At 47.9% G+C, this 27,904-nt stretch overlaps 12 protein-coding genes across 12 annotated transcripts; 5 read left to right on the top strand and 7 right to left on the bottom strand.

Annotated features, from left to right (window-relative positions):
• Positions 1–200: 200 nt before the first annotated feature.
• Positions 201–3,173, bottom strand: N7487_009542 (uncharacterized protein; the record flags this gene model as incomplete). The annotated part of the gene is given in 11 exon segments (XM_056877272.1): positions 201–279; positions 432–758; positions 827–1,018; positions 1,146–1,186; positions 1,242–1,317; positions 1,392–1,433; positions 1,575–1,631; positions 1,679–1,703; positions 2,133–2,316; positions 2,334–2,564; positions 2,625–3,173. The coding sequence occupies 11 exon segments, from the start codon at positions 3,171–3,173 to the stop codon at positions 201–203; spliced, it is 1,803 nt and encodes a 600-aa protein (XP_056725852.1).
• A 760-nt stretch (positions 3,174–3,933) lies between these two features.
• Positions 3,934–5,127, top strand: N7487_009543 (uncharacterized protein; the record flags this gene model as incomplete). Its single annotated transcript, XM_056877273.1, has 3 exons — positions 3,934–4,464; positions 4,492–4,795; positions 4,898–5,127. The coding sequence occupies 3 exons, from the start codon at positions 3,934–3,936 to the stop codon at positions 5,125–5,127; spliced, it is 1,065 nt and encodes a 354-aa protein (XP_056725853.1).
• Positions 5,128–5,524: 397 nt separating this feature from the next.
• On the bottom strand, positions 5,525–6,106 carry N7487_009544 (uncharacterized protein; the record flags this gene model as incomplete). The annotated part of the gene is made up of 1 exon (XM_056877274.1): positions 5,525–6,106. The coding sequence occupies one exon, from the start codon at positions 6,104–6,106 to the stop codon at positions 5,525–5,527; it is 582 nt and encodes a 193-aa protein (XP_056725854.1).
• A 1,029-nt stretch (positions 6,107–7,135) lies between these two features.
• On the bottom strand, positions 7,136–9,695 carry N7487_009545 (uncharacterized protein; the record flags this gene model as incomplete). Its single annotated transcript, XM_056877275.1, has 5 exons — positions 7,136–7,837; positions 7,908–7,968; positions 8,043–8,181; positions 8,317–9,257; positions 9,382–9,695. Coding segments are annotated over 5 exons (2,157 nt in total), but the record flags the coding sequence as incomplete, so codon positions are not given.
• Positions 9,696–10,579: 884 nt separating this feature from the next.
• N7487_009546 (uncharacterized protein) lies at positions 10,580–12,163 on the bottom strand (the record flags this gene model as incomplete). The annotated part of the gene is made up of 1 exon (XM_056877276.1): positions 10,580–12,163. The coding sequence occupies one exon, from the start codon at positions 12,161–12,163 to the stop codon at positions 10,580–10,582; it is 1,584 nt and encodes a 527-aa protein (XP_056725856.1).
• Positions 12,164–12,998: 835 nt separating this feature from the next.
• N7487_009547 (cytochrome P450) lies at positions 12,999–14,795 on the top strand (the record flags this gene model as incomplete). The annotated part of the gene is made up of 3 exons (XM_056877277.1): positions 12,999–13,127; positions 13,204–14,356; positions 14,419–14,795. The coding sequence occupies 3 exons, from the start codon at positions 12,999–13,001 to the stop codon at positions 14,793–14,795; spliced, it is 1,659 nt and encodes a 552-aa protein (XP_056725857.1).
• A 391-nt stretch (positions 14,796–15,186) lies between these two features.
• Positions 15,187–16,369, top strand: N7487_009548 (SDR family NAD(P)-dependent oxidoreductase; the record flags this gene model as incomplete). The annotated part of the gene is made up of 5 exons (XM_056877278.1): positions 15,187–15,282; positions 15,366–15,481; positions 15,548–16,026; positions 16,088–16,224; positions 16,301–16,369. The coding sequence occupies 5 exons, from the start codon at positions 15,187–15,189 to the stop codon at positions 16,367–16,369; spliced, it is 897 nt and encodes a 298-aa protein (XP_056725858.1).
• A 554-nt stretch (positions 16,370–16,923) lies between these two features.
• On the top strand, positions 16,924–18,682 carry N7487_009549 (uncharacterized protein; the record flags this gene model as incomplete). The annotated part of the gene is made up of 2 exons (XM_056877279.1): positions 16,924–16,955; positions 17,011–18,682. 2 exons carry the CDS (start codon positions 16,924–16,926, stop codon positions 18,680–18,682), a joined length of 1,704 nt encoding a protein of 567 aa, XP_056725859.1.
• A 209-nt stretch (positions 18,683–18,891) lies between these two features.
• On the bottom strand, positions 18,892–19,881 carry N7487_009550 (uncharacterized protein; the record flags this gene model as incomplete). The annotated part of the gene is made up of 1 exon (XM_056877280.1): positions 18,892–19,881. The coding sequence occupies one exon, from the start codon at positions 19,879–19,881 to the stop codon at positions 18,892–18,894; it is 990 nt and encodes a 329-aa protein (XP_056725860.1).
• A 473-nt stretch (positions 19,882–20,354) lies between these two features.
• On the bottom strand, positions 20,355–20,810 carry N7487_009551 (RidA family protein; the record flags this gene model as incomplete). The annotated part of the gene is made up of 1 exon (XM_056877281.1): positions 20,355–20,810. One exon carries the CDS (start codon positions 20,808–20,810, stop codon positions 20,355–20,357), a length of 456 nt encoding a protein of 151 aa, XP_056725861.1.
• A 628-nt stretch (positions 20,811–21,438) lies between these two features.
• On the bottom strand, positions 21,439–23,732 carry N7487_009552 (uncharacterized protein; the record flags this gene model as incomplete). The annotated part of the gene is made up of 5 exons (XM_056877282.1): positions 21,439–21,774; positions 21,846–22,272; positions 22,329–22,479; positions 22,537–23,225; positions 23,278–23,732. 5 exons carry the CDS (start codon positions 23,730–23,732, stop codon positions 21,439–21,441), a joined length of 2,058 nt encoding a protein of 685 aa, XP_056725862.1.
• A 1,684-nt stretch (positions 23,733–25,416) lies between these two features.
• N7487_009553 (uncharacterized protein) lies at positions 25,417–27,521 on the top strand (the record flags this gene model as incomplete). Its single annotated transcript, XM_056877283.1, has 12 exons — positions 25,417–25,531; positions 25,584–25,664; positions 25,714–25,764; positions 25,820–25,996; positions 26,047–26,235; positions 26,284–26,471; positions 26,532–26,555; positions 26,617–26,644; positions 26,705–26,917; positions 26,970–27,159; positions 27,219–27,403; positions 27,469–27,521. 12 exons carry the CDS (start codon positions 25,417–25,419, stop codon positions 27,519–27,521), a joined length of 1,494 nt encoding a protein of 497 aa, XP_056725863.1.
• Between the last annotated feature and the right edge of the window lie 383 nt (positions 27,522–27,904).

The raw sequence follows: 27,904 nt of genomic DNA on the forward strand, positions 1-27,904 counted from the left end.
ATTCATAAATCGCAACATAATCATGATCCTGCCACTATATGCCTATAAAATCATGTCGTAGCCCGAGGCGAACATGCCTAACGGGACTCAAAAGCAGACAGCAAATAAATCATCCTCTGAAATATAAACTTGCTATAACAAAAGGCATACCCAAAAATGTAGGGATGTCCACTATTCCAATTCAACACCGCATGGCTGATTTATAACTCAGTCTCGGTCTTAATCAGCGATTTAGCCATTTCTTCCTCCGTCGTAGGCTTCCTAGCCCAGACACGGCGACTAAAGGCGATCAGCAAATATAACCTCTCAGGGTACTCATAACAACTCACGCATATTCATAAGCATGTGTACGGGGGTTTCTCAACTCAGCCCGAACCTTCGACAAATAAACCTGGACCTCATCCTAGGTCCAAGGAGTGGGCGCACCAAACTTAGTGAGCAGCCACATAGCCCAGCCCTCTAACGCAGTAACCCAGTGGGCGTATTGAAGCTGTCCAGCCTCCTTGAGAACCTTATCTTTTGGCCACGGCCCCAAAGGAATCTTGTATAGCTTCTCCTGGATGTCAACAAACCCGGCCTTCTCCATTGCGGCGTGCATTGTCTCCTGTGTTAGGAGGGAGCGGCCCGCTCGCTCAGAGCAGCCGATGAAATTATCTCCCCATGTAGCTAGAGTGCCACCTTCCTGTAGAGTCCCGTCGTCGCTATATACTCGCACGTCTAGTTCCATCTGTTCGATCCAGCCGCCTGGGGTAAGAGCGCTGGATGACGTGATGGTTAGATACAATTGTTCTGATAGGTAGGGAGAAAGTGTAGACGATGGACTCACTCGTAACACTGTTTGTATAATTGATCCCATCCCTCGGGGGTAAATGCTCCCAGCATCAGACGCATGTGGATAAAGTCGAATGGGTCTCTCCAGGTCCATTCACGGAGGACATCATCTACTTCTAGTAGGCAGTTCGGTGGCATATATGTCACAGGAGGGGGGAATATGTCGACGCCACGGACAGTTGCTGATCTTTGTTAGATTGACAGAATAGGAGAAAAGAAAAAAGATTAGAGTAGCTACCAGATGGATACATATCTGCCATATCACTTGGTAAATATCAGCAATATTCGATTAAAGAGAATGGGTGGGAACTTACATAGCCCATGTTCCTTTACCAGTCCCAATGTCCAGGATGTGCTGAAATTTACTATTAGCAAGGGGTAAATATTCAAAGTCTGCATCGCTCTCTCACCTTGGGAGACTTGTCGATAGGCGCGTGGTGTAGAGGGTTTGGTCGGTCATGGTCTAATACGAGAAACACGATATGACTGAATATCACAGCACGGATAAGCTGTTGCTTCAACCAGACCGAACGAGGAACAAAAAAAAACTGGGTACTTACCCAATCTCAAAAGCCTCGAATTGCTGTTCATCGGAAGGACTCCTGTATGACATGATTATTAGCCTCGAGTGTCCCACATTGAAGCGTTGCGACCGACCAATAGTCATCTTCCTTCAGAGCCTGATATCTGGTCGTACTATTAGTAACGGCGCGTGTATGCAATTTTTCTACTAGTTCACTCACCGTCTACCATTCTCTAATCGACCCTTCGCAATTGCCGACGCGATAGATGTAGTTTCCCTAAGACTGTTAAAAGGAAAAACGGGGACATCATTTGGGTAACTTACGACTGAAAGTCTTCTGGTTCCCAGTCTTTGGTCAGAGCATAGTAATTGGAATCCTGGCAGTGTTAGATATAGTATTAGAAACTCCATGTTGATAACTCACAACAGCAATCTTTTTGGCCATAGTTCTGAGGGTTTTGGATTTTGGACTCGGAGAAAAAAAACGTGGCAAGTGGAAATGACAAGGGGCGGGGTTTGTCAGATGCATTCCACCAAGCTAACGTATATAGTTTCAACGGTGTGATTATGTTAGTATTTAAGAGACATTTATGTTGGATGCACAATAATCATAATATCCTGTCGATTATAGCGGATCGATCTTCTACCGAATTTAGAAGGTGGGTATGGGTCTGCCGTGTCAAGACTCGGAATGGGCCGCTGTCAACCATGGAGGATTGCGCGTGCAAGCTATACCAGAGCTGATAGACCGAGATCATATCTCCTCAACCAGTCTTACATCGCTGATTTTCATAATTCCATTGAAAGGCAACCAAAATCCCATACAAATGAATTATCGCACCGATTACGACTGAGATGTGGAATAGCTGGTGAGATGATCCCCAAATGTCAAAGCTTCCGGGTCTTCGCGACTCCGGGAAATGTGTCTGCCACCAATCAGCTTCATCCTGCGTCAGCCCATTCTGGAAAAGTAACGCACTGCGTAAAACAAGACTCTGACCACGATAACGAGTCCTTCAATATAGTAATATCGCAATCCCGCTTGTTGATCTAGTTGCTCATAAGGGAAGATACTAGCAGCGTGGATGATAGGAGCAAATGCCGAGAGTCCCATCGCCACAAATGTTGATAACCGCAACAGTCTCCACTTTTGACTTTGTAATTTAGGATGCACCACGACAAATCCAGTCAAAAAGCCTAGACTGCCAATCTGGGCGCCATAAAGTTAGTTCGCTAGCCGAGAGAAGGGGGTCGAGAATCTTGAACGGACCATTGACCAATAAAGCTTTTGCAAATGTGGTTCACAGTAAAAACCAATATATATCCCAGAGATAAATGAACCAAGAATCTGGAATACAATAGCAACATAGTCCAACCGACCCCATAAATCAGTGTAACGGGTAGAATGGCAAAGGAAAGTATGGTATGCGGATGAGATACCAAAACAAATGACCGAGGTTGTCAAGTAAATATGAAAAACAAGCTGATCGACCCACGTAGCGTCCGGGACAGATGTAGAGTAATAAGCATAGAGAAGCCCATTGCCCAGCAAAGATATGGTGGCAGGGATGAGATGGGAGTAAACATTCACAGTTTCGTTGTGGAGGTACAGCAAACTGCTAAGACACCGAGAAATTGATGGTGTCACTGGCCTATAGCTGGTTCGAATGTACTGATTATGGCCATACCACGAGGGAATTTCATCGCGGTTCAGCAGCCGTGGGCCTGACAGGTTCTCTGGTTCTTTGAGGAGCGGGCTATCGCTGCGGTCCATGCCGCTCGCCCGTTCGACAGGCGACAACCGTTTGAGCAGTGCCATGTCTCGACTTTGTCATTTTGGTTTCGATGATGTCCTTGGGAGATGGAAATTCATGACTATGAGCGAGACCCGGATGTTTTGTGCGATGGCAGAGTATCGTGAACTGCCTCCGTCGCCTAGCCCCGCGGCCCCCTGATCGTCCGCATAAGCCTGGCGGTTAAAGGTGCGCTGTGATTGGCTACAAGAGCAGGCGCATCACTATCGTGGATTTCAAGATTGATCGAGCCCGATCAGCCTCACCACATTGGTAGATACCGGAGAGTTTAGATGTGATTGAAACCCAGTGACTGCGAACTAAAAGTACTGTGCAGTGACTTCGCTGTCGTTCACCTATTCATGGCCACATGAGCCTCCAAAACCGCCGATAAGCGACGTACAAAAAAGCAACTATCCGCTAAAGCTTCTATATTTGTTCGGTTTGAAACATTCGAGAAGTACCGCGCAACTATCCCTATCTTTTATTATTACTATGGTTGTTGATGTCTTGGTTTTAGAATTTGTTGTTGTCTACATCAAGCAGCGCCATGCTTATTAGCGCACCAGCGGTGATATATATACTTATTTTGCAATGATGACGAGGCGTTTTATCAACAATTTTAGCAGTGCAACTTCGACTGGGTTATCTTCTGTTGAGACATGTATAAGAGGGCAAGGCGTGCTGATCGTCCTTCCGTGTCTATGTGATCCACAGCTTATATACTTCTACCTCCACTTTCTTTGAACTGGCAGGTTTGCCAATTCAACCTGTATACAGTCCATGATGACTGTAAACTCGAATACGAGTCAGACCCTCATTACCGCCAGCTTGGCTGCCTCGCCAAATGGCCGAATCAACGGATGGAGTGATCAACCCAACAGCAGAGGCACATTGGACATCTTATGGAGGTGCCTTAGTACAACCTTTCTATGCACATACACAATCCTTTGTTTAAATTGCCCAGCCCGCAACGAGGGCTTCTGGCGAAATCAAGCACGGAAGCTATTATGGATAGCGATTGCGATCGCGGGACCCGAATTTGTGTTGACCACAGCTGCCGGACAGCTTGTAACGGCTCGAGATTTGGTCAAGTCATTCCACGCGCTTGGTGTCACGACATGGACATACAGACACGGGTTATACGAAAACATGGGTGGGTTTGAGCTTGTTCCAGCCGATGGCGGAGCTTTCCGTATCAACTCCAAGCACGTCCACTGGCTTGTCTCCAGAGGTTACATCAATGTCCCAGAGGTCTCGGACGAAGAACTCTGGCATAAGTCTAAGCAGGATACAATTGCAAAGTTGATCACCTGTGTATAAATTGCATATCTCATCCTGCAGTGTATTGGACGAGCGGCCTATGGTCTCGCCGTGACCACTATTGAGCTATCTACCGTGGCAATCGCGGGCTGCACTCTCATGACAAGTATCTGCTGGCTGCATAAACCACTGGAAGTTTGCTATCCCGTACAAATAAAAATGAACATCTCCATGGGACAGGTCCTCCAAGAAGCTAGTCCTATTTCGGCACGAGCTTATCGACAAACACCGCTAGATTTCGTCGATGATCTCCGACCCAGCTGGGCCCTCAATATCCAAACTTTTATGAAAGACCCATCCCGTGGATGGGAGATAGCCGGCTGCCGTGGTTGACCTGGACAGAGAGTTCTTTTTGCCTGTCTGGCCACTTTGACGTATGTGTCAATTCACCTAATCGGCGGGGATTTTCAATTTCCCACCCATACAGAGCAGATTCTATGGAGAGTGTCCAGTCTTATTCTACTAGGTACTACTGTTGCATTTTGGATTCTCAAGAGCATGGCGAGGTGGTATCGCTCCGGAGGTGGACAAGAAATTTTGATCAATCCATTTACTACCAGGACTGCTACTGTCGACTCTGTGGGTTCTACTGAGCTGAAACAGACCTATACCGAAGATGATAATACTTATCTACATGAAACCCCATTCGAGCCTTAGAGAGCTACCTTTGAGTTGGGAGTTTTGGAGTATCTTCCCCATTCCATTCATCTATAGCACTGCTCGTACATATGTACTTGTTGAGACATTGGTGGAATTGAGATCGTTACCTTGGACTACATATCTGATTGTTGACTGGCTTCAGTTCTTTCCTCATATTTAATTAGAAATTGTGATATAAATCGAGTTTAATTACAAAGTGGATGTGTATTCCATCCGGTTATGGCATAATTTAGAAATTAAAAGCCAACATAGCCCAAACAACTCCCCAGGGCAACGTCTCCTCCACCATCTCCAATTTCGATCAACGATCCGCTCCCCATTCCCATGCATGAATACGCAACATGCAAACGTTGAAAAGAGTCAAATTAACTTCTCAAGGAAATTTAATCAGACTTCAGGCCTGGGAACCACATTGAGGGCAGAATCGGCTAGAAACAATGGTTCCGCACTGGGTACAGTACTTGGCAGCACTTCCCGTTGCGTTGGCATCGTTCGGAGGAGGTGTACCAGGGATAGATGAGTTCACCATCTCAGGGGAACCATGGAACTGAGCAGGCTGATGTGGAGGAGCATATGTAGGTTGAGGTGCTGCGTAAGGCTGCTGGAAAGGTTGTGGTTGCTGGACTTGCTGGACAGGAGGAGAGTTCACGTATGTGACGGTATGGTGGCTGTGGCGGCTGCGCTTGACGCAGAAGATGATGAGTAGAATCCAAGCAATGAGCTTGAGCACGCCACCAATCACAAACATAGCAACGGCGCCATAGAACTCGCCCATGTTGGTACTGCCACAAGAGTAGCTGGAATAGTAGGAGCTGTAGTAGGAGCTGCTATAAGAGCAGTCGTCATATGAGTGGGAGGTCCATGTTCCCACGAGGGCACCGCCGATGATGAAGCAGATAATGGCGCCAATGAAGAAGCCGATGGGCCACCATTTCGTGAGCCGTGATGGGCGTGGACCTCCTGCGGCTGATTGCATGATTCAGATGAGGGTTCCTCGGCGCGAGAAACTGTTCCGATGAAGAGAAGGAAGGAAAATAAAGAAGGACTAGGGTAGGATAGAGACTAGAATATGGTAGAGGGGGTCTGGTAGCTCTTAAAGCATTTGCGCATAGACTCACTCAGCCTCATCGTGTTTAGGTTATTATGGATACGTAAAAATTTAGTAAATAGGGCACGGAAGACCCTGATGAACCTATTACCGTTGAGATCAGATGCAGCAGATCCCCCTATTTTGGCCTCCATCTCGTATTTAGATGAACCGCCTAACACGGACTTTTGAACGTATAAAATCATGATCTTGGTTAGGGTCCCTTGTAAAGATCTTAAACTCCCCCAACCTGATTTCTACCAACGTTCACAATTTGGACAAATTAACACACCTTGTCGATAGATCCAATATTGTCTAAGGTAATAATAATGTAGAATTGGCATCTTCAACTTCAGAATGCTTTGATCGCCAAGGATCGACCAAGCTAAGTCACAAAATACGACCCCTGGCCCACCACTACCCACCGTTAATCCTCAACACGAGCTTAGCGGGAAAACACCCTAGGCGCACGTTAATTTCCAAGAAGGATAGAGTTTCTCTGTGCCTCCATGATTGGTTCACTATATTGCTAATTTTTTTAAACAGGTCTCATTGGTCTAAAACACACGTTTGGGCCAGGCAGTAGAGATTAACCTTTTGAAGTAAAGAAGCATAGAGAGATGGACTCGTATTCACACGGACTCAGCACCATACTCCAATGCCCTTTTTGCGACGGCAAAAGAAACAAAAGAGACGAACAAGCTACAGCGTAAATGGAAGTTAGCTAGCATCCTGATTTTACTTTGAAAAAAGCAATATATCATTGGGAATCTTTAAGGAGCTAGTGCCTTTTCTCAGCGATGGATGAAGTGGATTTGACAAACTTTATTAAGATGAGATTTTGCGGGCGCTCACTGAAGTGATGCTTTAGAATCCTAGGCCTGTTTGTACCATAAATTATCGAACCACCGATTTCTGTCAATAGCCCATATTGGGCTCTGTATCATTCAAGGCGCGAACCTCTTTATATCGCCGGGATATCTTGGCGATCATGCCCTGAATCTCCTTCGCTGCCAAAAACTTGAGTCCTAGTGTCTCGAAAAGCTGTGTTGCGAGGTCGAGATCAGCGATAGCTCGCGTGTTTCTCAAGACGGTGCTAAGGTCATCAGGTTGAGCCGTTATTGCATAGATTAGTGACAAAGTTGCCGTGAAGAGAGCGAGAAAATTCAACCAGTTATATGCAAATCGTTGTTGCTGATGCATACTGAACGCTTGGCGGAGCGACATGGACGCTGCCATCTCCAGCATTTTTATCCGCTTCAAATCTGAAACGGGAAATAGCGGTGATGGTCTGTAGATCATGGCCAGGTGGGTATAGTAGTTGAAGTCATACCAGGTAGTGTTGAGATGTGGCACGCTTTCGTTGACGTCTGGGAGCGGGAAGGGCATGCTCCGACGCCAGTCGAGAAGTTCTTGGTGTAAGGAAGCTATTATAGCCTCACGTTCTGGCGAAGTCAAATTTGCGTTCTTAACATTTCCGTAGACTTGTCGCGAAATTTTGCCCGCAATTCTCCGTAGCGACAGAATGTGCAGCGGAACGGCCATCAGTGATGGCTGAAGGGGGTTCTGCGGGCTTATGGATTCCGCATGTATAAACTCTTCGTCGACATTCTCGAAGGGCTGTGTTCACTCAGTCAGTCATTTTTCGTAAGATAGTTTTGCAACTCATTGACACGAAGGTCAGACTCACTGTTACATCTATGTCATCGTCGTGAAGTGCGAACGGTCGGCCTAAAGTAATGGAAACAAGGCTGAGTGTTGCGGGCGGTTAGCCGCTTGAATCTGGATACGAGAGTGTGGGGAAGAAGTGATAGTGTAAACCTACCGATCCATCATGTATATTGAAAAGAAAATTCGTTTGCGTCTTTGTTGCACATGAAGAGGAAATTTGCGATATGACGAGGCCGCATGGAGCCCCATACCCAACGCCAGACGAGCAGCTGTGCCAACCAGGAACCATGTGTCTGATTTTGTCAGTGCTTAGAATATCGGTCAAGTGGTTGTCACTTACTGGGACCTAGTTGGTTGAAAAATGAATAAGAAACCTGGAGCATTATGGCTTCCAGGGTAGACTAGGCTCTCGTCAGCTAGGATTTTACCAGATGGGCTCTTGTCAGCGATGAAGCTGTCGGCAAGTTTTCCTACCATCTCGTCACCCCCTAAGGCTTGCTCGGAATACTGCAGAGCCTTGTTGTAAAACAACATTGATTCCGATTCATCGGTCAGTGTGACAGAAGAGTAAGCGGTAGAGCCGATGGCTAGGACCATCCAAATTCTGAAGGCGCGGAGGGGAGTTTGTGTGGCCCAGTTCTGAGGATTTTGATGGATCTTTTCAAGAGTGTCCATGACCTCGGAGCGGTCCAGGATGGGATAGAGGGTATGGGAGTGAGCAAAATAGAAATTTACCAGCCGCCGCACATGTGTCTCATCGCTTGGCCAGGCTAGGGAGTCAATGGCGTTGCCGGACCAGGCAGAGTCGGTGAAGAGGAGGTCACCAAAAAGTAGCGGATAGGGGGAGATGGACTCATTCAAGCTTTGGAAGAAAGAGTCGTTAAAGGGGTTTGAAGAAGAACTGAGATCCAAGAGATCCATTTCTGTAGTGTTATCCTGATGGCGATTGAATACAAAGTCCGCCTTGTCTGGCGCCAAACGACGTAGAATCATCTGTGTCAGGTTTGCAAATGAGAGTCCCGTAGTCGATCCCAAATGCCGTTCAGCGGTAGCCTCCAGCGAGAGCACTGTGAGTTGCTGCCCAAAGGTTGGGGTTTGGTCTGGTGCGGGCCGTGAGTTCACAAGGGGGCTTTCTACCAGATCTTCGGCGCTGTCGGCAAGGGTGGATGTGTTTCCTACTTGGCTTCCGTAAACACCTTCAGGGATGCACTCCTGGCCCACCATTGCTATTTCGGGCATCTCAAAGTCTTCATAGAGGTGATTGTTATTCAAGACCGGAGTGGCCTCTGCGGCTTGCGGCGTATCCCGCTCCTGGGCAGCCATAGACCTACCCAGACGGCGCAACCTCTCTTCTAGCCCCTGGACATACCTGTGAGCATGTTAGAAGCCACTTGAAACCACTCGAGGGTGTGGGGTACTCTGCAAAGCCAAGGATGAGAGGCCGGGAGAGAGATCTAAGCCATCCAGTGTCTCGATCTCATGCGACAACTCACACTATGGGGTACGAGGCTGTTTGGAGATCATCGTCCTCGAAGCTACATCTCACCCGCGCCGAGCCGCAATTTTTGCATGACGGCAACATTCTGTCGCACCTCTTCTTCCTCTTATGGCATCGCGAGCACGAAGCTCGGGCCCTTGCTGGGGCCGAAGACTGCGCTATCGACGCGGCGGGACCTGTGCCGTTGTCGCGCGCCATTGGAGATAAGCAAAGTCGCGAAGAAGTGACGAGTGTGCAGGAGCAAGGGGTGTTGAGACGCTCTGCAGCGCGACTATTTTTGTTTCTACCACATTTGCTTGTGGCTCCCTCAGCTGGGTGGAAATTGTCAGAAGTTCAGAATTTGGAGTACTGGGCTATGTACCCTTTTATCGCGCTTCCCTGATTGCCCCCGCATCCAATTCGGGACTATCCCCCATTTATCTGGGGGGGTTCCCCGATTATCCCATTCCAAGGGCCCCTGTTGGTTGACTGCGATGTAAGTTGCCTAAGAACTTGCTACAAGCAGTTAGCCTACTCGGCTCGAGATAAGAACTGTACCAATCATCTTGATGATCAAGCGCGGAATCACGTTACACCTACTATGCAGGGAAGCATTGAAAAACGACGGGTGTACGTATCTCGTCTGCTTATCATCCCTCTAAGATTGGTAATATAACCATATCTGACAAAATAAAATACGCAGACATTTGATGAAACCAGGCAATAAGGCATCAATATTACCTGAAATGGGGGTTTTCTCGCATAGTACCTATACCGCTGCGTGGGTAGGATATATAGATAGAGATTTAGTATGCCTAAAGTCTCCGTTTAGAATCTTCTGTTTACTAGTTCAAACTGGTGTATAATTATCCTTCGCGAAGAGATGTAAGATATTTATTCATGTTATCGGGCCGAAAATATAACCCGGTGTTAAATATATAACTTGACTTGTTAGAAACTCTTTCGTACAGTCTATGCGAAATATTAACTCTTCTTGCTGCTGAACACCAAGAAGTAGAAAACATTTCCGGGCTGTTTCCAAGTAGGTCTACGAGTATAGAGGCGACTATGTGTGCTACCCAGGACATAATTGGATAATCCATGGGTATTGTCAGGGACCACGGTTCCAAGGTTAGAAGTTATCACTATCAAATATTATATATGAAAAACTGCTTTTTAAAACCTGTATATATATACACACATAAAAATACCAATCATTCCAGTTCTGCTGGGTCCAGCCGTAGGTCCACAAACTCTGGCGGAATGGCCCAAGCATCTTTGCGATACACGAATCTGTGACCGAAATATAAGATCAAAAACACTGGCAAACCAATGTATGCTGACATGAATGAAGCAGTTGACCATTGGGACGGGAAAAATACTGTGAAACCGTTCAGAAGAGTCAAGATGCTGAACACAACGAGCGTAATCCAAGATGCGTACGGCTGTAGCGGAGACCTCTGCGTGAGCTGTGACTTGGGAACTCGCTGAATCTCACACGCTTTTCGAAAGCGAAGATATGTGATGGAACAGCAGACCCAGGACAATAGCCCGCCAGTGTTAACCAAGTTCAAAAGCCAGTTTAGGACAGTCGCCGAGGAAGAGTTGAGTGTCATGTATGCTAGGAGAGCGACACAGGAGGTTGCTCCTACAGCATATATGGGCACTCCTTTTGCAGTGCAGCGTTGGAATATTCGAGGCGCACTACCCTCCATAGCCATGGAGTGAAGACATCGGCCTGATAGGTAAAGGAACGCATTACCTGTTGACCAAGCTGCAATCAATGCTACAGCGTTTATGACGCTGTCTAAGCCAGGTATCCCAGCTTGGCGGATGCCCGCAACCCACGGCGAGGATGCAGCATCGCTACCACTGGTCAGAGAGGAAGCATTAGAAGGGCAGATGACCGAGATACCGATGACACTGCCAAAAAAAAGAACAACCAGGCGCCAGGTGAAATGCTTCGCGACTCTTGGTACATTTCTCATCGGGTCTTTGATCTCTGCTGCTGTTCCAACCACCATCTCTGGTGTAAGGGTAAATGGCAAGAGACTGCTGATGACAGTCGCGATAGCGGCAATAAGTCTGCCAGCGTCACCTTCCAAGATCAATGTGTTTGCCGCACCAGGATCTTTCCAATAGTGGAACCCGAGCCTTTTGCGGTCAGGACCTCCTCCCCAGAACAAGATAAATGAAAGGATAAGCAGGCCGATGATGGTGGCCAGTTTGACACCAGTGAAAATAAATTCCGCTTCACCGTAGAATCGTACTGGAAGAAGGTTGAGGACAACCAGCAAGACTAGTAGAATAGTGATCCAGACTGCGCTGTTGATACCCGGTTGCCAATAGTCTATGAGGATAGCGCATGCCGTAAGTTCAAATGGAACTAGGATAGCGAAAGAGTAAACGTAGAGCCAACCCATGGCAAAACCGAGACTCTTGGAGACGAAGAGACTGCCATACCGGCTCATAGAACCTCCACGGACGGGGAGGAAAGTGGCCATCTCAATGACACTTGTAAGAATGAAGTACACCAAGATGGATATAAAGACATAGCTCCCGACGAGGAACGCTGGTCCACCAGTGGCAAGAGTCTTGCCAGTGGTGATAAAAAGGCCAGTCCCAACGGTGCCACCCCAGGCAATGAAGAGCGCATGACGTGCTTTAAGATCTCGTTTCGTAGATTGCAGATGAAGCGGCTCCTCTACATCAAACGAGTTTGCTCTCGACGTTGTCTGGTAGACATCCTTTTCATTACCATTGTTGTGTTTGTCTGATGATAATCGGATATTATCCATGGCTCATAAGAAAGGGGATGTAATTTGGAAGCTATAGCTAGGTGGTTTACACTATCTTATAAGGGTTCATCATACCCCAAGTTCCGATAGCCTCATAATAGACCTTATATGGGGGATAGATTACGGACGCAGATTGGACCGCCCTTATTGACCATGACTAACTGCAATACAAGCCACCTGATCCCATGCACGGCCCATGTGGCCTCGAGAAGTGTTGGATTCACCCATAATCGGTCGTCGGGGACACCGATGGTGTGATCGGAGACCCCGACAATTTTATCGATGCGATAGGAGGCTTTCCAAACGCTGTCAAATGATGTAAATTTGTCCTAGTAGTGCGCCGGGTTGCCTTTTTGCTATTATTAACATTAAATTAACATTAAATTGTCTACCGTTGACTCCAACTCTGTGCTTATTCACCACTGCATTGTAACACATTTGGCAACTGGGTAATACTTCCGATAAAGAATCGATCGTGTTTGTCGTGACAGCTTGATATCTGTCATCAAAGCCTTTTGGCAGATATCTACTGATTCATGTAACACTACCTTTCGCAAGGTTACACGAATACCTGAGGTGCATACCCCATCGGCAGTGCCGCCGTGATATCTCCATAAGCTTGGGTGGGGTAAAGAATGTATCGGATCACCCGCTTATCAACAGATCTTCGAATTAATTAATTCAACTGAGGGGGATGCAGCGTTTTAGCCGCATGAGGATATATTTGGATGGTGATTAAGGGATAAATCATTCGACGACCGGCCAACATTTAGAACACATCCCCTTTTGTTCCTAGTCTTCCAACTATACTCGACACTTTCCATATCCATCCAATATGGACTCCAAAGTCCATGGAAGCAGTAATTGGCTGGGATATCAATTGTACCAACTGAAGGAACAGGAACATGCTGGGCCAGTCTTGACGGCAGTGGTGGTGGTGCTGCTTACCTACGTACTCTACACGGTAAGTTGTCCTTGGGTCAATTTTCGGGATAGTCAGTGCTGGTATTTGAATGTTCATTGGCTGACAATAATGACAGATTATGTATGCTACCGACATTCCTCACATCAAGGGCATGCCAGAAATCCCGGGCGCTGTTCCCGTGTTTGGACATCTTCTCAAGCTCGGCGAGGATCATGCTACAGTTTGTGAAAAATGGTGGCGCCAGTACAACCACTCTGTCTTTCAGATCAAGCTAGGCAACACCAGAGCCGTCGTTGTCAACTCGTTCGATGACTGCAAGAAAATGCTCCTCGGCAACCAGAATGCAGTCATTGACCGCCCCAAGCTTTACACCTTCCACGGCGTAATCAGCAGCACCCAGGGCTTTACCATTGGATCCTCGCCGTGGGATGAGTCTTGCAAAAAGAAACGCAAGGCCGCCGGCACCGCTCTGGGTCGCCCTGCCTTGAGGAACTACTACCCCATGTTTGACCTGGAGAGCTACTGCATTCTGCGAGATATGAAAAAAGACAGTCGCGACGGTCAAATAGAGATTGACATTCGGCCGTACATCCAGCGATATGCGCTAAACACAACTCTGACGCTCTGCTACGGTATTCGCATGGATGCTGTCTACGACGATCTGCTACGCGAGATTCTTCACGTGGGATCGTCTATTTCCCTATTACGCAGCGCCTCCGAGAACCTACAGGATTACATCCCGGCCCTTCGATACGTTCCAAACAACGAGAAGACCGCGCGTTCAAAAGAGCTTCGGGAGCGTCGCGACACCTATCTGGATCTCCTCTTAAACAAGGTCCGTGAGATGATCAAGAACGGTACAGACAAGCCTTGCATTTCTGCTGCCATCCTCAAAGACCAGGAGACCAAGCTATCTGGTGTTGAAGTCTCTTCAATTTGCCTGTCTCTGGTTTCTGGAGGGTTTGAGACTATTCCAGGAACTTTGACCTCGTGCATTGGATCTCTGTCAACTGAAGAAGGACAGGCATGGCAGGATCGGGCCTACGAAGATATCAAGCGACACTACCCTGACATCCAAGATGCCTGGACTGGATGTTTTAAAGAGGAGACAATTCCCTACATCAACGCCATTGTTAAGGAGGCTGGCAGATACTACACCGTCAGCGCTATGAGTCTTCCCCGAAAGACAGTCACCGAGGTCAACTGGAATGGGGCTATCATTCCCCCTAAGACTATGATCTTGATCAACGCCCAAGCGGGTAACCATGGTGAGTGATCCGCCGCTAAAACCCACTATCTCGGTTATTATATGCAAGACTAACCTCCACAGATGTCGATCATTTCGGACCCGACGCTGGAAGCTTTAACCCTGAACGGTGGCTCAAGTCACTCAGCCCTCCTACTGAGGCTGAAAGTAGCGGCCTGGGTCACTTGAGCTTCGGCACTGGTTCTCGGGCTTGCTCGGGCCAGTACATTGCTTCTCGTCTCTTGTACTCCGCATTAGTAAGGATTCTATCGTCCTACAAGATTGTAGCGAGCAAGGAAAACCCTCCCAACACCGACTACGTTGACTACAACCAGTTCAAGACGGCGCTGGTTGCCATTCCCAGGGAGTTTAAGGTCAAACTAATTCCTCGTGATACGGCCATGACGACCCAGTGCTTGGATCTCGCCGAGCAGAGGACCAAAGAGCATTACAAGGAGTAATCCTGTTTTTGAATGACGTCGTTGGTGTGGCCCTGAACCCTTGAAATGTACAAAATGTGCTTCAGGACATAGCTATAGACAATGCCATTATTTATGCGAACAACTTGAAGCGAGCCAAGACGTATATTGAATTGCTTAGTACCCCTATGAGAGTAAAGTTACGAGATTAGGCGAGCCGCGATCGCATCGTAATACTACACTTGAGAGTAGCCTGAGGAGGTTACCGTACCCTAGAGTCCGATCCCCGATGAGCTAGTTACTCGTCGGCCGGTCCGACGGAGATTATAGCGCTTGGCAAAGGCCTGTTAAAGTAGCACAAGTGCCACATTTCGTTACGTCTGTAGTTCAACAAAGCACCATCATAACAAACTCGTTTTATTATCTTGTGGATATGTCTTCTCTTGTTACGAATAGCCTTTTCGGGGTGAAGGGGTATGTAGCAGTTGTGACAGGAGGCAGCAGTGGCCTTGGCTTTATGATTGCCAGAGTAAGTTCATTTATGTTGAGTTGATATTGCAATCCCGAATTATGTATGCTGTTTTCCTTTGACAGCTGACGTTATCATAACAGGGACTTGTGACAAACGGCGCCAAAGTATACCTCGTTGCTTTACCAAGTGATCCCATTGACCAAAGGGTGGCGGAGCTCAATGAACTTGGCAAGGAAGTTGGGGGATCTGCATATGGGTAAGTTTGAATGATCATAAGCGCAACGCATAAAACCACCAATACGCTACTAACTGTTAACCCTAGAATCCCCTGCGATGTTTCTGACAAGGCAGCTATCCAAGACCTCGCCACTCAGGTTGGCCAGAGGGAAAAGCACGTTGACATGCTTATTTCCAACGCGGGCATAAGACGGGATCCACCTGTCCAATGTAATGTGCTGAAGGCGTCTTTGTCCGAGCTGCAGGCTTCCATGTGGTCCTCACGAGACTCAGACTGGGCTGACACTTTCCGCGTCAACACCACAGCGCACTACTTTCTTTCCGTTGCTTTTCTCCCATTACTAGAAGCGGCCTCGCGACTTGAATTACCCGGTGGTCGGCTCGGCCGAAGCGAGGGCCGTGGAGTGGTAGTTATGACTAGTTCATGCGCAAGCATGCACAACGTGACAAATGTAGACCTGACGAGTTATGCAACGAGCAAAGCAGCAACTGATCACTTAGTCAAGCTGCTGGCAGCCAAGTTCAGCCGCTTCTATGTACGAGTGGTGGGAATCAACCCAGGATGTGAGTGAAGCAGAACGCTATGATATCACACGTGAATGAATCTGGTCACTGATTGATACAGTTGTTCCAAGCTGTATGAACCCTGTCGGGGAGGAAGGGAACCTCTTCAGTGCCCTTTTCGACAAGGTCCCAGCCAAGAGAGCAGGAAACGAGGACGATATTGCCGGGACTATCTTATACATCGTCAGCCGTGCGGGAGTAAGTCTATCCAGTCTTGTTGCAGGTTACTGTGTTTTACTACAAGGTGCTAGAACAATGCTTATGCCGTCTCTAGGCGTACGTGGATGGAACATCACTTTGTGTTGACGGAGGTCGTATTCTACTTGCCAATGGTCAAGAATAAAGGGATAAAGGGCACGAGGGAAACATTTTACGGAATAAATAGAAAGATATCGGCCAAATCTGCATATTATATGCTATTTCACACCTGGCCTTACTACGAATCCATTCATGTTGCTTTGACTGTATTTTCGCCATTGAACAAGACTTGAAATATTCGATGACATTGCGCATATAATGGAATACATCGAAAAATATATATATATACCAGTCAGCCTTCAATAAAGCTAAGCCATTAGTAGTTCCACGGCCAAAGAAATATAAATTAAGAATGAACAGTCGACTGAAAGCACCGCTAAATGACATGATAAAAATGCAAAGCGAAAACGCTATCTAATACCAGAGAAAGGTGACCCCGCCCTGACTGTGCTGGATATCTCGATATCTGGGAAGCCGGCCTGCCCGACGACAACCGCCGTCGGATCGACCGACACGGTCGAGAAATCAAAAGGGTACGATACGGCGGTGAGAGATACTTACACGCTGTTACTGGAATGGCAGCCATACTACTCTGAAATATTGTACGTCTTCCCCGAGCCCGAGGACGTCATCACCACAATGTCCATCGTATCGATCTCCGATGGTGTAGGGTAAGCAACAACTCTACATGAACTTGGATCATTTCAAGGCTAAGAATCAAGATAGCTCCAATATACACGACAAGGAATTACGGGCTTTCGCAGCCCAGCTTCACGTTGAGGCGCTGTATGACAAGGATGCCGACGATTACCTTACTTTGTTAAGGTCGCTTGAGGCCGTCCTGAGAAGCATCGACAATGCGCCCGACTACATTGCGCCAGATTTTCTTCCTCAAAAGACGCTTGAAGATCGCACCTTTTGGAAGCCAGCATCGAAAGACAACCCCTTCAACGGTTGGAGTCACCGATGTAATATAATATCTGCGGCGCCAGCTAGCAAACTACTTTGTGGACGTACCGTTGCTGTCAAGGATATCATATCTGTTGCAGGGCTACCGACAACCCTTGGCCTGCCCCAGTCACTATTTCCTGACGGCAATGGGTACCCCATCTCCCCTATCGATGCAGTCGTAGTGTCGCGGATTCTCGGAGCCGGAGGGATCATCAAAGGCACGTCAACTTGCGAAAGCTTTTGTGCGTCTCCCTTGTCCTTCACCTCGGCCACAGGGCCAGTCCATAATCCAAGATTGCATAACTATACGGCCGGTGGAAGCAGCAGCGGCTCTGCAGTGCTCGTTGCGGCTCATCACCTAACACCAAGCGGGGGCTACTTATCAAGCGGCAAAACTGTGGAGTTAGCTATTGGCACCGACCAGGCCGGGTCCGTACGAATGCCGGCTTCTTACAATGGCATCTACGGGCTGAAGCCCACCTTCGGTTTAGTCCCCTACACTGGCGCGGGTTCCATGTCGCCCATGATTGACCACCTGGGCCCGCTGGCGGCCACGCTTGAAGATATCGCTGTGCTGTTGGAGGTCATGGCAGGCTACGATGGTTATGACCCACGGATGACCCCTGAAACTCCTTTGGTACATCAGGTAAAACCTTACCAAGAACTCCTGCTCAAGGCGAGGCAAGAAATCAACTCTACATCAAAACCGGGTCACAAGCTGAGGATTGGTCTGCTAAAGGAATCTTTCCACATGCCCGGGGTTGCTCCAGACGTGCGAGATATCGTCTACCAGACAGCAACTCGATACTTTGAAGTTGTCGGGGCCAGTGTCATTGAAGTGTCTATTCCAATGCACCAGCAAGGTCCTGTAATCTGGACAGCAGCAACTAGGCCATCCATGTCCAGTTATCTGTGCCAGGGAAACCCCTCCGGTCACCTTTCCTTCCTGTCACCGCACGCGCAGATCAAATGGCCTCCCTCCCAGGAAACCTACGACACGTTGACATCCACCAACCCAGCTGTAGTCAACATTATGCTGAGCGAGAAGTTGGCGAGGGAGTCATCTAAAGCAGGGCTGGAGGCCAAGGCCCATCGCATGGTCTTTGCGCTCAGAGCCGCCTACGATTCTGCTCTCGAGAATGTTGATATCATTGTCACGCCTTGTGCGCCGACAGTAGCGATGCCGCACCCAAATGCAAATGGCCCAGATGGAAGACAGGCCTCAGTGTTGGATAGACTTGGTGTCGCCGTTGGCTTGACCAGCAATACTTGTCCTTTTAATGTCACTGGCCATCCCGCTTTGAATGTTCCTTGCGGTTTCTCCACAGCCGAAGGTCATCCGGATGTCCCGCTGCCTGTAGGCATGCAGATTGTGACAAGGCGCTGGGCTGATGAGAAGCTCATTGAGGCTGCAGCTTTGTTTGAACGGGGACGAGAGTTATTTTAGAGCAAGGTGGATGATAGCAAATAGGTCTTGTTATTGTGTGGCCCCAGGTCTCCCATGGAGACAGCATCTGCAGCTAGTTTGTAGATAATTTACACCTTCTCTCTCTTATTTTTACTAGTTCTCAGTCGATAGCGAATACCAGTCGCATTGCACTCCCTCTCTTCCTCTCCCGCTCCACTAAGATACACCTCGCATAAACATAGTATTTATTACCCCCTCAGAAACTCAGCTATCGCCTGATCCATAAAGTCTATGTCTGCTGCGTTACAACCTAACCCAGCCAGGTGGCCCCATGCAGATGGTATAACCTTGAATGTAGAATGGGGAATAACACGAGACTCCTTTTCAGATGCCTCCCAACGGAAGTACTGATCTGTCGAACACGGCATAACCAGAACACGCGCCTTGATCCGTGATAACGCTTCTTGTATAGATTCATCTCCCGAGATCAAAGTCACATCTCCTCTCTGCCACATGCCAAGCATCACGAGCAAGTCGTCAGGATGCCAATTGTGATAGTTTGTTCCGGCCACCTCCTTATCCCAATCACTCAATGTCTCGTGTCCCAAAGACTTGTACATCTCCTTCTCAAACCACTCGGGGCTTGTCAACCACGCCGAGTATGCTTTACCAAAGGCCCGCAGCGCGCCTAGCGGCTTTGAAGAAGATGGTGCATTACTATCTCCCTTCCGGTAATCGGCAGCATATTCCAGCGCAGCCTTTGGTCCCTCAAGGAACTGGTAGTTGTGACGGCTGGTACGGGCCGAAGAGCAGATGATGACCGCATTCCGAACCAACTCGGGGTACATCAGTGTCCAGTAGTACGAGCACTGACCCCCCATGGAGAAGCCAACCACCACATCAATAACTTCGATGTTGAGATGTGAACTGATCAATTGGTGTTGTGCACGGACGCAATCTGTGTAGTTCGGCGATTGAGGGAAGTTCGTCATATTGGATGGACTTGAAGATTCGCCATTCCCAAACAATGCCACCACAATGACCCTGTGGGCCTTGAGGGCGCCTTGACTGAAGTTCAAGGTAGCCGGAAGTCGGCCTCGGAAACAGGTTATAACAAGAGCTACCTTGTCCGCAGTTGGATTGATATCTAAGAATGCTAGTTGGATTGACGTCGGACCGGTCCCATCCTCGAAAGTGAAGTTATTGATTTGATAGTGCTTGGGTATATGTCCAGACATGCTGGCATAATAGGAAGTAGTAAATTTCTCCCAAGAGGGTAGAATGTACGAATAAAGTTGGCTTATATAGATTGGCTTTGGTGCTTCCTCGGGGGATATGAACTGTCGGAACGTCCGATGTGGGAACTTGTGGACCGGGTTTCGCTTGACCCTCTAACTAGGTATGTAAAGCACGGAAGCTAATCTGGAGGCCGAGTATGATCACCATTCATAACACATTATGTAGACTGTGATGATGACACAATTTATACCTCCCATGCATATCCCAAGTACGAACACACCAAGAACAGCAACGCACCAATATGTACACCGTACGGAATCGTTAAGCATGTGATGACAAGGATTATGGGACAAACGGTCTTTCATATATAACCATGAAAGAGAGAGACAAAAGATCTATCTAGCACAAACGGGAGTGGCAGGCCAAAGGCAGCCACCCCTCAACAATATGATTTCTCTTTGTCCTTCCTCATCTAGACATCGACAACCGCAACAGCCTTGACCTCAACAATCATTCTCGGGTCAGGAAGCTCCCTGACACCAATAGTGGCTCTAGCCGGTGCACTATCCCGGGTCTTAAAAACCTTATTCCACTCCTCATTCATACCAGCGTATTGGCTCTCCATGTCCAGAATGTACACGACAGCGTCAATGAGGTTGTGAATGCCGCCCTTTCCGTCTGTTGCTCCCTTAATAATATTGTCGATATTCTCGAGGACCGCCGCCGTTTGCTTGCGAATATCGAGAGTGGGCTTTCCGTCCGGATTCTCAGTGACACCGGGCCAGGTTCCATCAGGGCGGCAGCAAGCTGTGCCGGATATGTAGATGGTGCGGTGGTTGGATAGGGGTGCAAGGCGAGCTTGAGGGAATCGCGTGGCACCCTCTGCAGCATCGGGGTTGACCAAGTATGCTTGTCCGTTGGGAGACATGGTGACCAAGTGTGAGGGGCTGGCCTGTAGGTTGTAGTGACTCAATTGGGAAAGGAATGATGTTGTTTTATGATTAAAACAGGCCCAATGATTCAACTGGCCTTCTTTAATATTCTTGAGGTTGCCCCAATCCCACCAGCGTAATTGAAGCCAGCCATATCGGGGTTTCATTTCGTTCTCGGCTATCGGGGATGGCGCAGCCGATGACATCGCACTACATGCTTAGCGTCGGGGTGTCCTACTCGATTCTCGTGATAGTGGCGCCTGTCGGGTTGTCCGAAAACACCACACGGTATCTGATCGGTTGGCCCGATTTATGTTCGCTCTCACTCTATCAGCCGATATCGGGGTGTCGCGTAATTTGTGCTCCTTGTTCATTCCATTTCAAACAATATCTGGAGGTGTGTCAAGTACATACATGTAAAACGATCGCACCTCGGCAGTTACCTCTGGCCCAATTGGGAAACCAACCAGGCCATTAAAGCTACGAACTAATCTATATAAAGTCTAGCGCCTTCCAACCCTGGTTGGAACTCAAATAGATTGGCATCGGAAACACCCATGAGGTCTACAGAGAGTAAAATATGTATTACTATAGTATACATATATAAACACACGCCAGGACACATTATCTAATAACAGTCGGCCAATTACCCTGCCACCTAACCGAACTTTCGTCATCATCATCAATAACAACAACCATCCAGACACCGATCAGACCATTATTCGCTAGCAACGGGGTACAGTGTATCCATCGATGACGGCCATGGTTAGTGAATTTGGTCATCCACTTAATACGTGCTGTGACGCTTCTCCCAGCGATCATGGCGTTGACTATATTATCTCGCTTTGCACCGGTCTCGCCGATGCGGTTTAAGAATGAGGATTGGAGCATGCCTGGGATTTGGAGGGAGGGGGAAGTGAAGATGATTCGGAAAGACGGGTAGGGACGGACCAGGAGGTACTGGTTGAATTTTCATTAGTTTTTCGTTTTTCGAGATATATATCTGGGTCTAGAGAGAATGAAGGCCATACCTTTTTGTAGACACCGGTCAAGGATAGACTCGGAGCTGGGCTGGGTGTGGGGTTCTGTGACTCCTGGGGTGGAGAGTAGATCTCGCTCTCGGTGTCCGAGTCTTGAAGGAATAAACGGTGGTTCGGATGTGCATTGATGATCGGTTGGAAGAGGTTTCCGCCGTGCTCGCGTACGTTCTGTAGCTCGCGTGGACTGAGCAGTTCACTCAGTTCTTGGAACTCGCTTTTTGATTCTTTGATTATTTGGCCGCCCGTCCCTATTTTCTCCTTTTGTGTTTGTAGGTTTCGGAAGGATTCCATTTGAGCGCCTTCCATTATGAGACCAGAGACGTCGATTTGAGCGCCGAGGAAGTAGCAGATTTTACCGCGGCTATCGCATAGCGGAGCAATTTGGAGGAGGTTCATGAACGGTGAACCATCCCGTCGGCTGTTTTTTTTTCTCCGAATTAGCCTTGGAGAGTGAAATGGTTTGAAGGTATTTACTAGTTTAGGAAAAGCTCGGAGTGGTGTCTCCCGGCTTTAAGTGCTTCTCGGATTCGTTGAACACTATTGGGATTTGTCTTTGATCCTTGTAAGAATCGACAGTTCTGTCCTAGGACGTAGTCCATGTCATATTGTGTGGTACGGTGGAATTCTAGATGTGTATGTCAGACAAGCTCGTACGAACAATATGAAGTATACAGATACATACCACCCGAAGCAAAAATAATAGGGTTATCTGGCCGTGATGGATCGGTAAGACAGAACACCTCACCCAGTGCATCCGCCGTTCCCTTGGACTCATCCCGCAAGGTGCCGCATACACGCTCCTCAACCACTTTGGCGGTGATAGAGATACAGGTAGAAGCAATAAAAGCAGGTAATTCCTCGGCAGTCAGAGCGTCCAGCGCTGCCTGTACGCGCTGTTCAAGGGCAATATTTGTAGCCGGACCTACGGGGTGCTCTGCTGTTTGAATGCCGGATGTAGGTACATCAACAGCCAGACGCACGAGTGCATTCGCATATTGAATTGCTTTGAGAGCCTTGGAAGCATTCAGATAATACGTCAGGGTAGAAAATGAACCAGGACGCTCCTGGGCGAGGAACTCGCGAAAGCGCGCGAGGTAACGTTGATTGCTCAGAATCGCTAGCATATGGTCCGAACAGAACATGAGGTCTGCCTGTTGCTCTAGGGTACGCTCTGGTGCAATATCGCCCTTGTATGGAGCAACCAGATCAAAAGAAGCTTCCTCATTTTCTTCAGTGGCAGAGTTAAATTGTTCAAAACCCTCGTTATGATGCGTCTGCTGAAGAACCGGGAGTTCAGTGGTAACAAAGTTGCCTTGTAGCGATCTGTTCGAGGCAGACGAGTGTAGACCACGGGTAAATGAAGTAAGTGATCTGCATTGTTAGCGAGGAATCTTGGCGATTGGGATGGAGCCTTGGGCCTTACGCGAGATAGCCACCCGGTGGCCCACTTATAGAATGGTGACCTAGCGATTGGCTTCCGACAGACTGTTGGTCCACAGAGAGGGTACTGAGAGATCGCTGGTCAAATTTCTGATGGCCTGTTGATGTCGAGAAGTGCTTTTCATGCCGTGGCCGCTGGTCCATGGCGTGGTAACCTAAATCTAGAGTCGCGGTTGAATCTGCGACTGATTCTTGGTCGACAGAGAGTTTGCGAACAAGCTGCTCCCTATCATATGCGCCATTACAAATACCATTGGTATTAAGTCTAGGCATTGGGCGCTCTTGCGGTCCCATATATGGTCTTCCAATAGCCGGCTGGCCAAAGGCTAGCGGTTCGTATACCTGCCCTAGGGAATGCGAACGCGAAGAATTCCGGGCGCAAGGTTTCAAATGTGCGCCAATGTTATCTAGCTCGACCATAGTGAGCGTAGAAGACATGGCGGAATGTCTCTTGTAAGGACGATTATCTGGGATGCATGGCGGTTCCATGGCGGCCTGACCTGACTATTTGCAGCGAGCGATCGGAATCGAGATCGGGTTGTGCTCAACCCTTTTCATGTCCCAAAAAAAGGAAAAGAAAAAGAAGTAAGATCATTCATAATTAAATCGCGAGCCCACGAGGCCGATCCGCAATTTTTTTCTTTGGATACTCGCCCATGGTTCTGGTGAAACCAGAGCCAACCCTAAATGATCGCCAATTGGCCAATTTCCCATCTGATCGATTTGCTGATCACAAACTCAAGTCATAGAATGGAATTTCATTCTTGGCGATCCGCACATCTTTTTTTCGTTGTAGTGGAGTAGTCGGGGTAAAAGTAAAAGTTATTCTTATTTGTAAAATACTTGGAGGTTTAAATACCCTATCAAAAACCATCCGGAATACGCCCAGCCTGCATGATAAACATGAATGCCTCCATATACAACATACATCGCCTTTCCTAGTGATCAGCCAAGAAACTGGAGTCCGAACTGCCACCGGCATATGTATGTACCTTATTTAATTGTGGTTTAATTGCTGTTTAATTGCTGTATACCTGTTTGCTGGATTTTATCAAGTACTATGTGTATATACATTGACAAAATCTGTCAGTTGTAGTTCCTATACTTCCATGCTACCTAGTTTCCAGCGTATAAAATATTGAAAAGGTCAGAAATGTCCTCGACTGCTGCAACTGTAAGGCTTTTGGTCGAGTGAGAAAACTCGGCAAACAACTCCAAATCCATTCTCTGCATACACATTATGCAGAGCGACCAAGGGAAGGCCACAAATGTGTCTTTCAGATGGCATCGTCGCTTATACATGGTGTCGCCGGCGGGTGCGTTGTGCGTCGTGGGTCGTGGATCGTGCGTCGACCAATGAACGACCTCATATTAGTCGTCGATGATGTCGCTGGTTATGTCGTCGCGACCACCCCTCGGCACTCAATCTTGCCCAAAACCCAAAGAAATCCCGCATGGAACCATCTATTTAATGAAAGGCACTAGCAAGCAATGGCCCAGTTCCTGTTTTTCCATGTGAGTTACAGCATTGGTCACTTCCACATACCTCAGATAATTGGTGCAGGGGACTTAATTGAGGACCGTCTTCAGATGATATCGTCGCCTAAAATATGATGTCGTTCTCTAGCCACCGAGGGTGCTCGAATGACCTACGCAAGCCTCCCCCCTACCTAAATATCCACTTCTTCTCCATTTCTCATACAATCTCATTCATCAATCCGTTCATCCAAGTTTGGTTATCTTCTCCAATTTTTTTAGCGCAAGCTTATACTTTGCCAAGCATCGGGGTTGCAACAGCCGGTGCATAAATCAGACATGCGAGCAGATTCCAGCTATCCCCACGTTTTGCACCGGCGAAGCTCCTGATCGCCGGCGGGGCGCGGCCGCGTCTTGGCGCAATGAGACACGCTCATACGTCGCCTTTCCCGGCTATCTTGTCGGTAAACCCGGTGATTCTTTCGGTTTTCCCGCGTCGAGATAACACCTGGGGGATCATCACGAGGTAACATGATTGTAGTTAAGGCATTGCGCGGGATTTATTATCCACGTGAATCCCTTTTTTCTCCTCTCTTCTCATTGAAACTCACCTCGTACCGTGAGCGATACACTATTGATGTCCATTATGAGCGGCCCTGAGATTATATCTGCCTCTGCGCCGGTCAGGGGCGTTGGAGATGGAAAAGGGACAGCGGTTATCCAGGTTCAAAACGAGGATGAGCTTCGGTTGGCCCAGATGGGTATTTTTCCGATTCCATGGTATTGGGGGATATGGTATTGACCGTCATACAGGGCATAAACAGGAATTAGATCGACATTTCTCTCTGTGGAGTTTGATCGGGCTGGCGGCGAATTGTACTATTTCGTGGACAGGTCAGTTCGGTTCATACTATCGCTCAACACCAGACTCACACAATAATAGGCCTCGGCTTGGGCTTAATAACTGCAATTAATGCAGGTGGTCCTGGCGCCCGTGAGTTTCCACTCCATATGGATCGCAAACAAGCCGGCAAATAACCAGGTTTCAGTTATATATGGCTTCATCCTCGTTTTTATCCTGCAGTCCTTCGTCGGCGCTTCACTGGCAGAATTTGTATCCGCCTATCCAACGGAAGGAGGCATGTATCATTGGATTGCGGCAATTGCTCCCAAAAAATATAACAGTTTGCTCAGCTTTGCCACAGGCTGGTGCACTGTATTCGGATGTGAGTTGGCGCGACCTCAAAAGTCTTGGCATGCAGCTGATGAAGCATAGGGATCTTCACAACTGCATCAACCAATTTGATCTATGCCACAACCGCCATGGCTCTGATTGCTTTTTACCATGATGGTCTGGTGGTTCAACCATGGATGACTTTTGTTGCATATCAAATCCTTAATATCCTCACTGCGGGTGTGGTCATGTTCGGCAATCGGTTCATTCCAACAATCAACAAGTTCTCATGTGGGTAGGCTTTTCTTCCTGCCTGGTTCAATAGCTAATGGCTGTCAGTGGTATACCTCCAATTGGCTTGGTTTATCACCATGGTTGTCGTCGCCGCCAAGGCACCGCTTCACAATGACAGCAAGTTCGTGTTTCGTACCTGGATCAATGAAACAGGCTGGGACAACAATGTTATCTGCTTCATCACAGGCCTTGTGAATCCAATGTACTCACTTGGAGGTCTAGATGGGATCTCAGTCAGTTATACCCATTTCCAAAGCGCACAGGTCAACGCAGCTACTGACCATACCATGTAGCACATCACAGAGGAAATGCCCAATGTAAGTTGAAGCGGATTATAGCCAAACAGGCATGTGCATTGTGCTAACCAAGGGTTCATAGCCAGGAAGAAATGCTCCCTTGGGTCTAGGTTCGTTCGGTTATAGTTTTGCTTGCATTCACAGTCAAGGCTAACTGTACCCATCAACAGCTATAACTCTATCAATTGCCTTTGTAACCGGCCTGTCATATCTTCTGAGCCTCATGTTTTCAGTTCAGAACTATGACAGCTTGGCTGACACACATACTGGACTTCCTCTCGCCGAACTCTTCTGGCAGGCAACCTCTACAAGAGGTGGAGCCTTCGGCCTGGTGTTCATGGTATGGATTGCCCTTGGGCCTTGCGTCATCGGTTCGCAGTTGAGTGAGTGTTGGTTATTTTGTATTGAATATGACGCTTGGTCTGACATAGATAGGTACTGGGCGTGTATTTTGGGCCTTTTCCCGCGATGATGGTTTGCCTTTGTCGAAAATATGGGCGCGCGTTAATCCTAAACTGGGCTCTCCGTTCAACGCACAGCTCTGCGTTACTGTAATTGTCGCCCTCCTTGGCTGCATATACTTGGGATCGACCACGGCGTTCAATTCAATGATGAGCTCCGCTGTGTATGTGTTCCGGATACTATAGAGCAGAGTGAAAAAAGTTAAAACTGACATGCATACAGGACAATCAACAACCTGGCTTACCTTGTGCCTATTCTTACAAATGTGCTCTTATTCCGCCGGACCATGCACCGTGGCCCATTCTTCATGGGCCAAACCATAGGCATGGCAGTGAACGTCATCTCTGTGTCTTGGCTGCTTTTCGCAATTGTCTTTTTCTCGTTCCCGTACCAGATGCCTGTAACCGGTATGTATTGCAACTTGAGATCGTTCCTTGGGGTTCACATGAGCATTGTGCTAACCATCATCCAGTATCGAACATGAACTATACCTGCGTTGTTGTGGGGGGGGTTCCTAAGCATTGAACTTGCTTGGTGGCTCATTGCCGGAAAGAAATATTCTGCAACTGTCCAGAGAGCCAGAGAAGAAGGAACGAGTGATACCTTTGTTATCGATAATGGAAAATCCCATGATTGATGCTGTGGCTCTACACGTTACGCCCTGACCCCTCCTATAACTCTTCGCTTTGCGCCTCGCTTCGCGCCTCTCATAGCCAGGACTTATTCATACTATGTCTCTCTCTCTCTTTCTCTCTCTCTGCCTCTTTCTGTCTCCCTCTCTTTCTTTGTATCTTCTCTTCCATCTTCAAAAAACATCCTTTCGTTCAATTTTCATCATTCATCTGCCTTCCATCATTCGTCTGTCTTCCGTCATTCATCTGTCGTCCATCATTCGTCTGTTCTCCATC

Source organism: Penicillium crustosum (genome assembly GCF_028827405.1).
Source record: "Penicillium crustosum strain IBT 35664 chromosome Unknown utg000004l_segment0_segment0, whole genome shotgun sequence".
NCBI lineage: Eukaryota > Fungi > Ascomycota > Eurotiomycetes > Eurotiales > Aspergillaceae > Penicillium > Penicillium crustosum.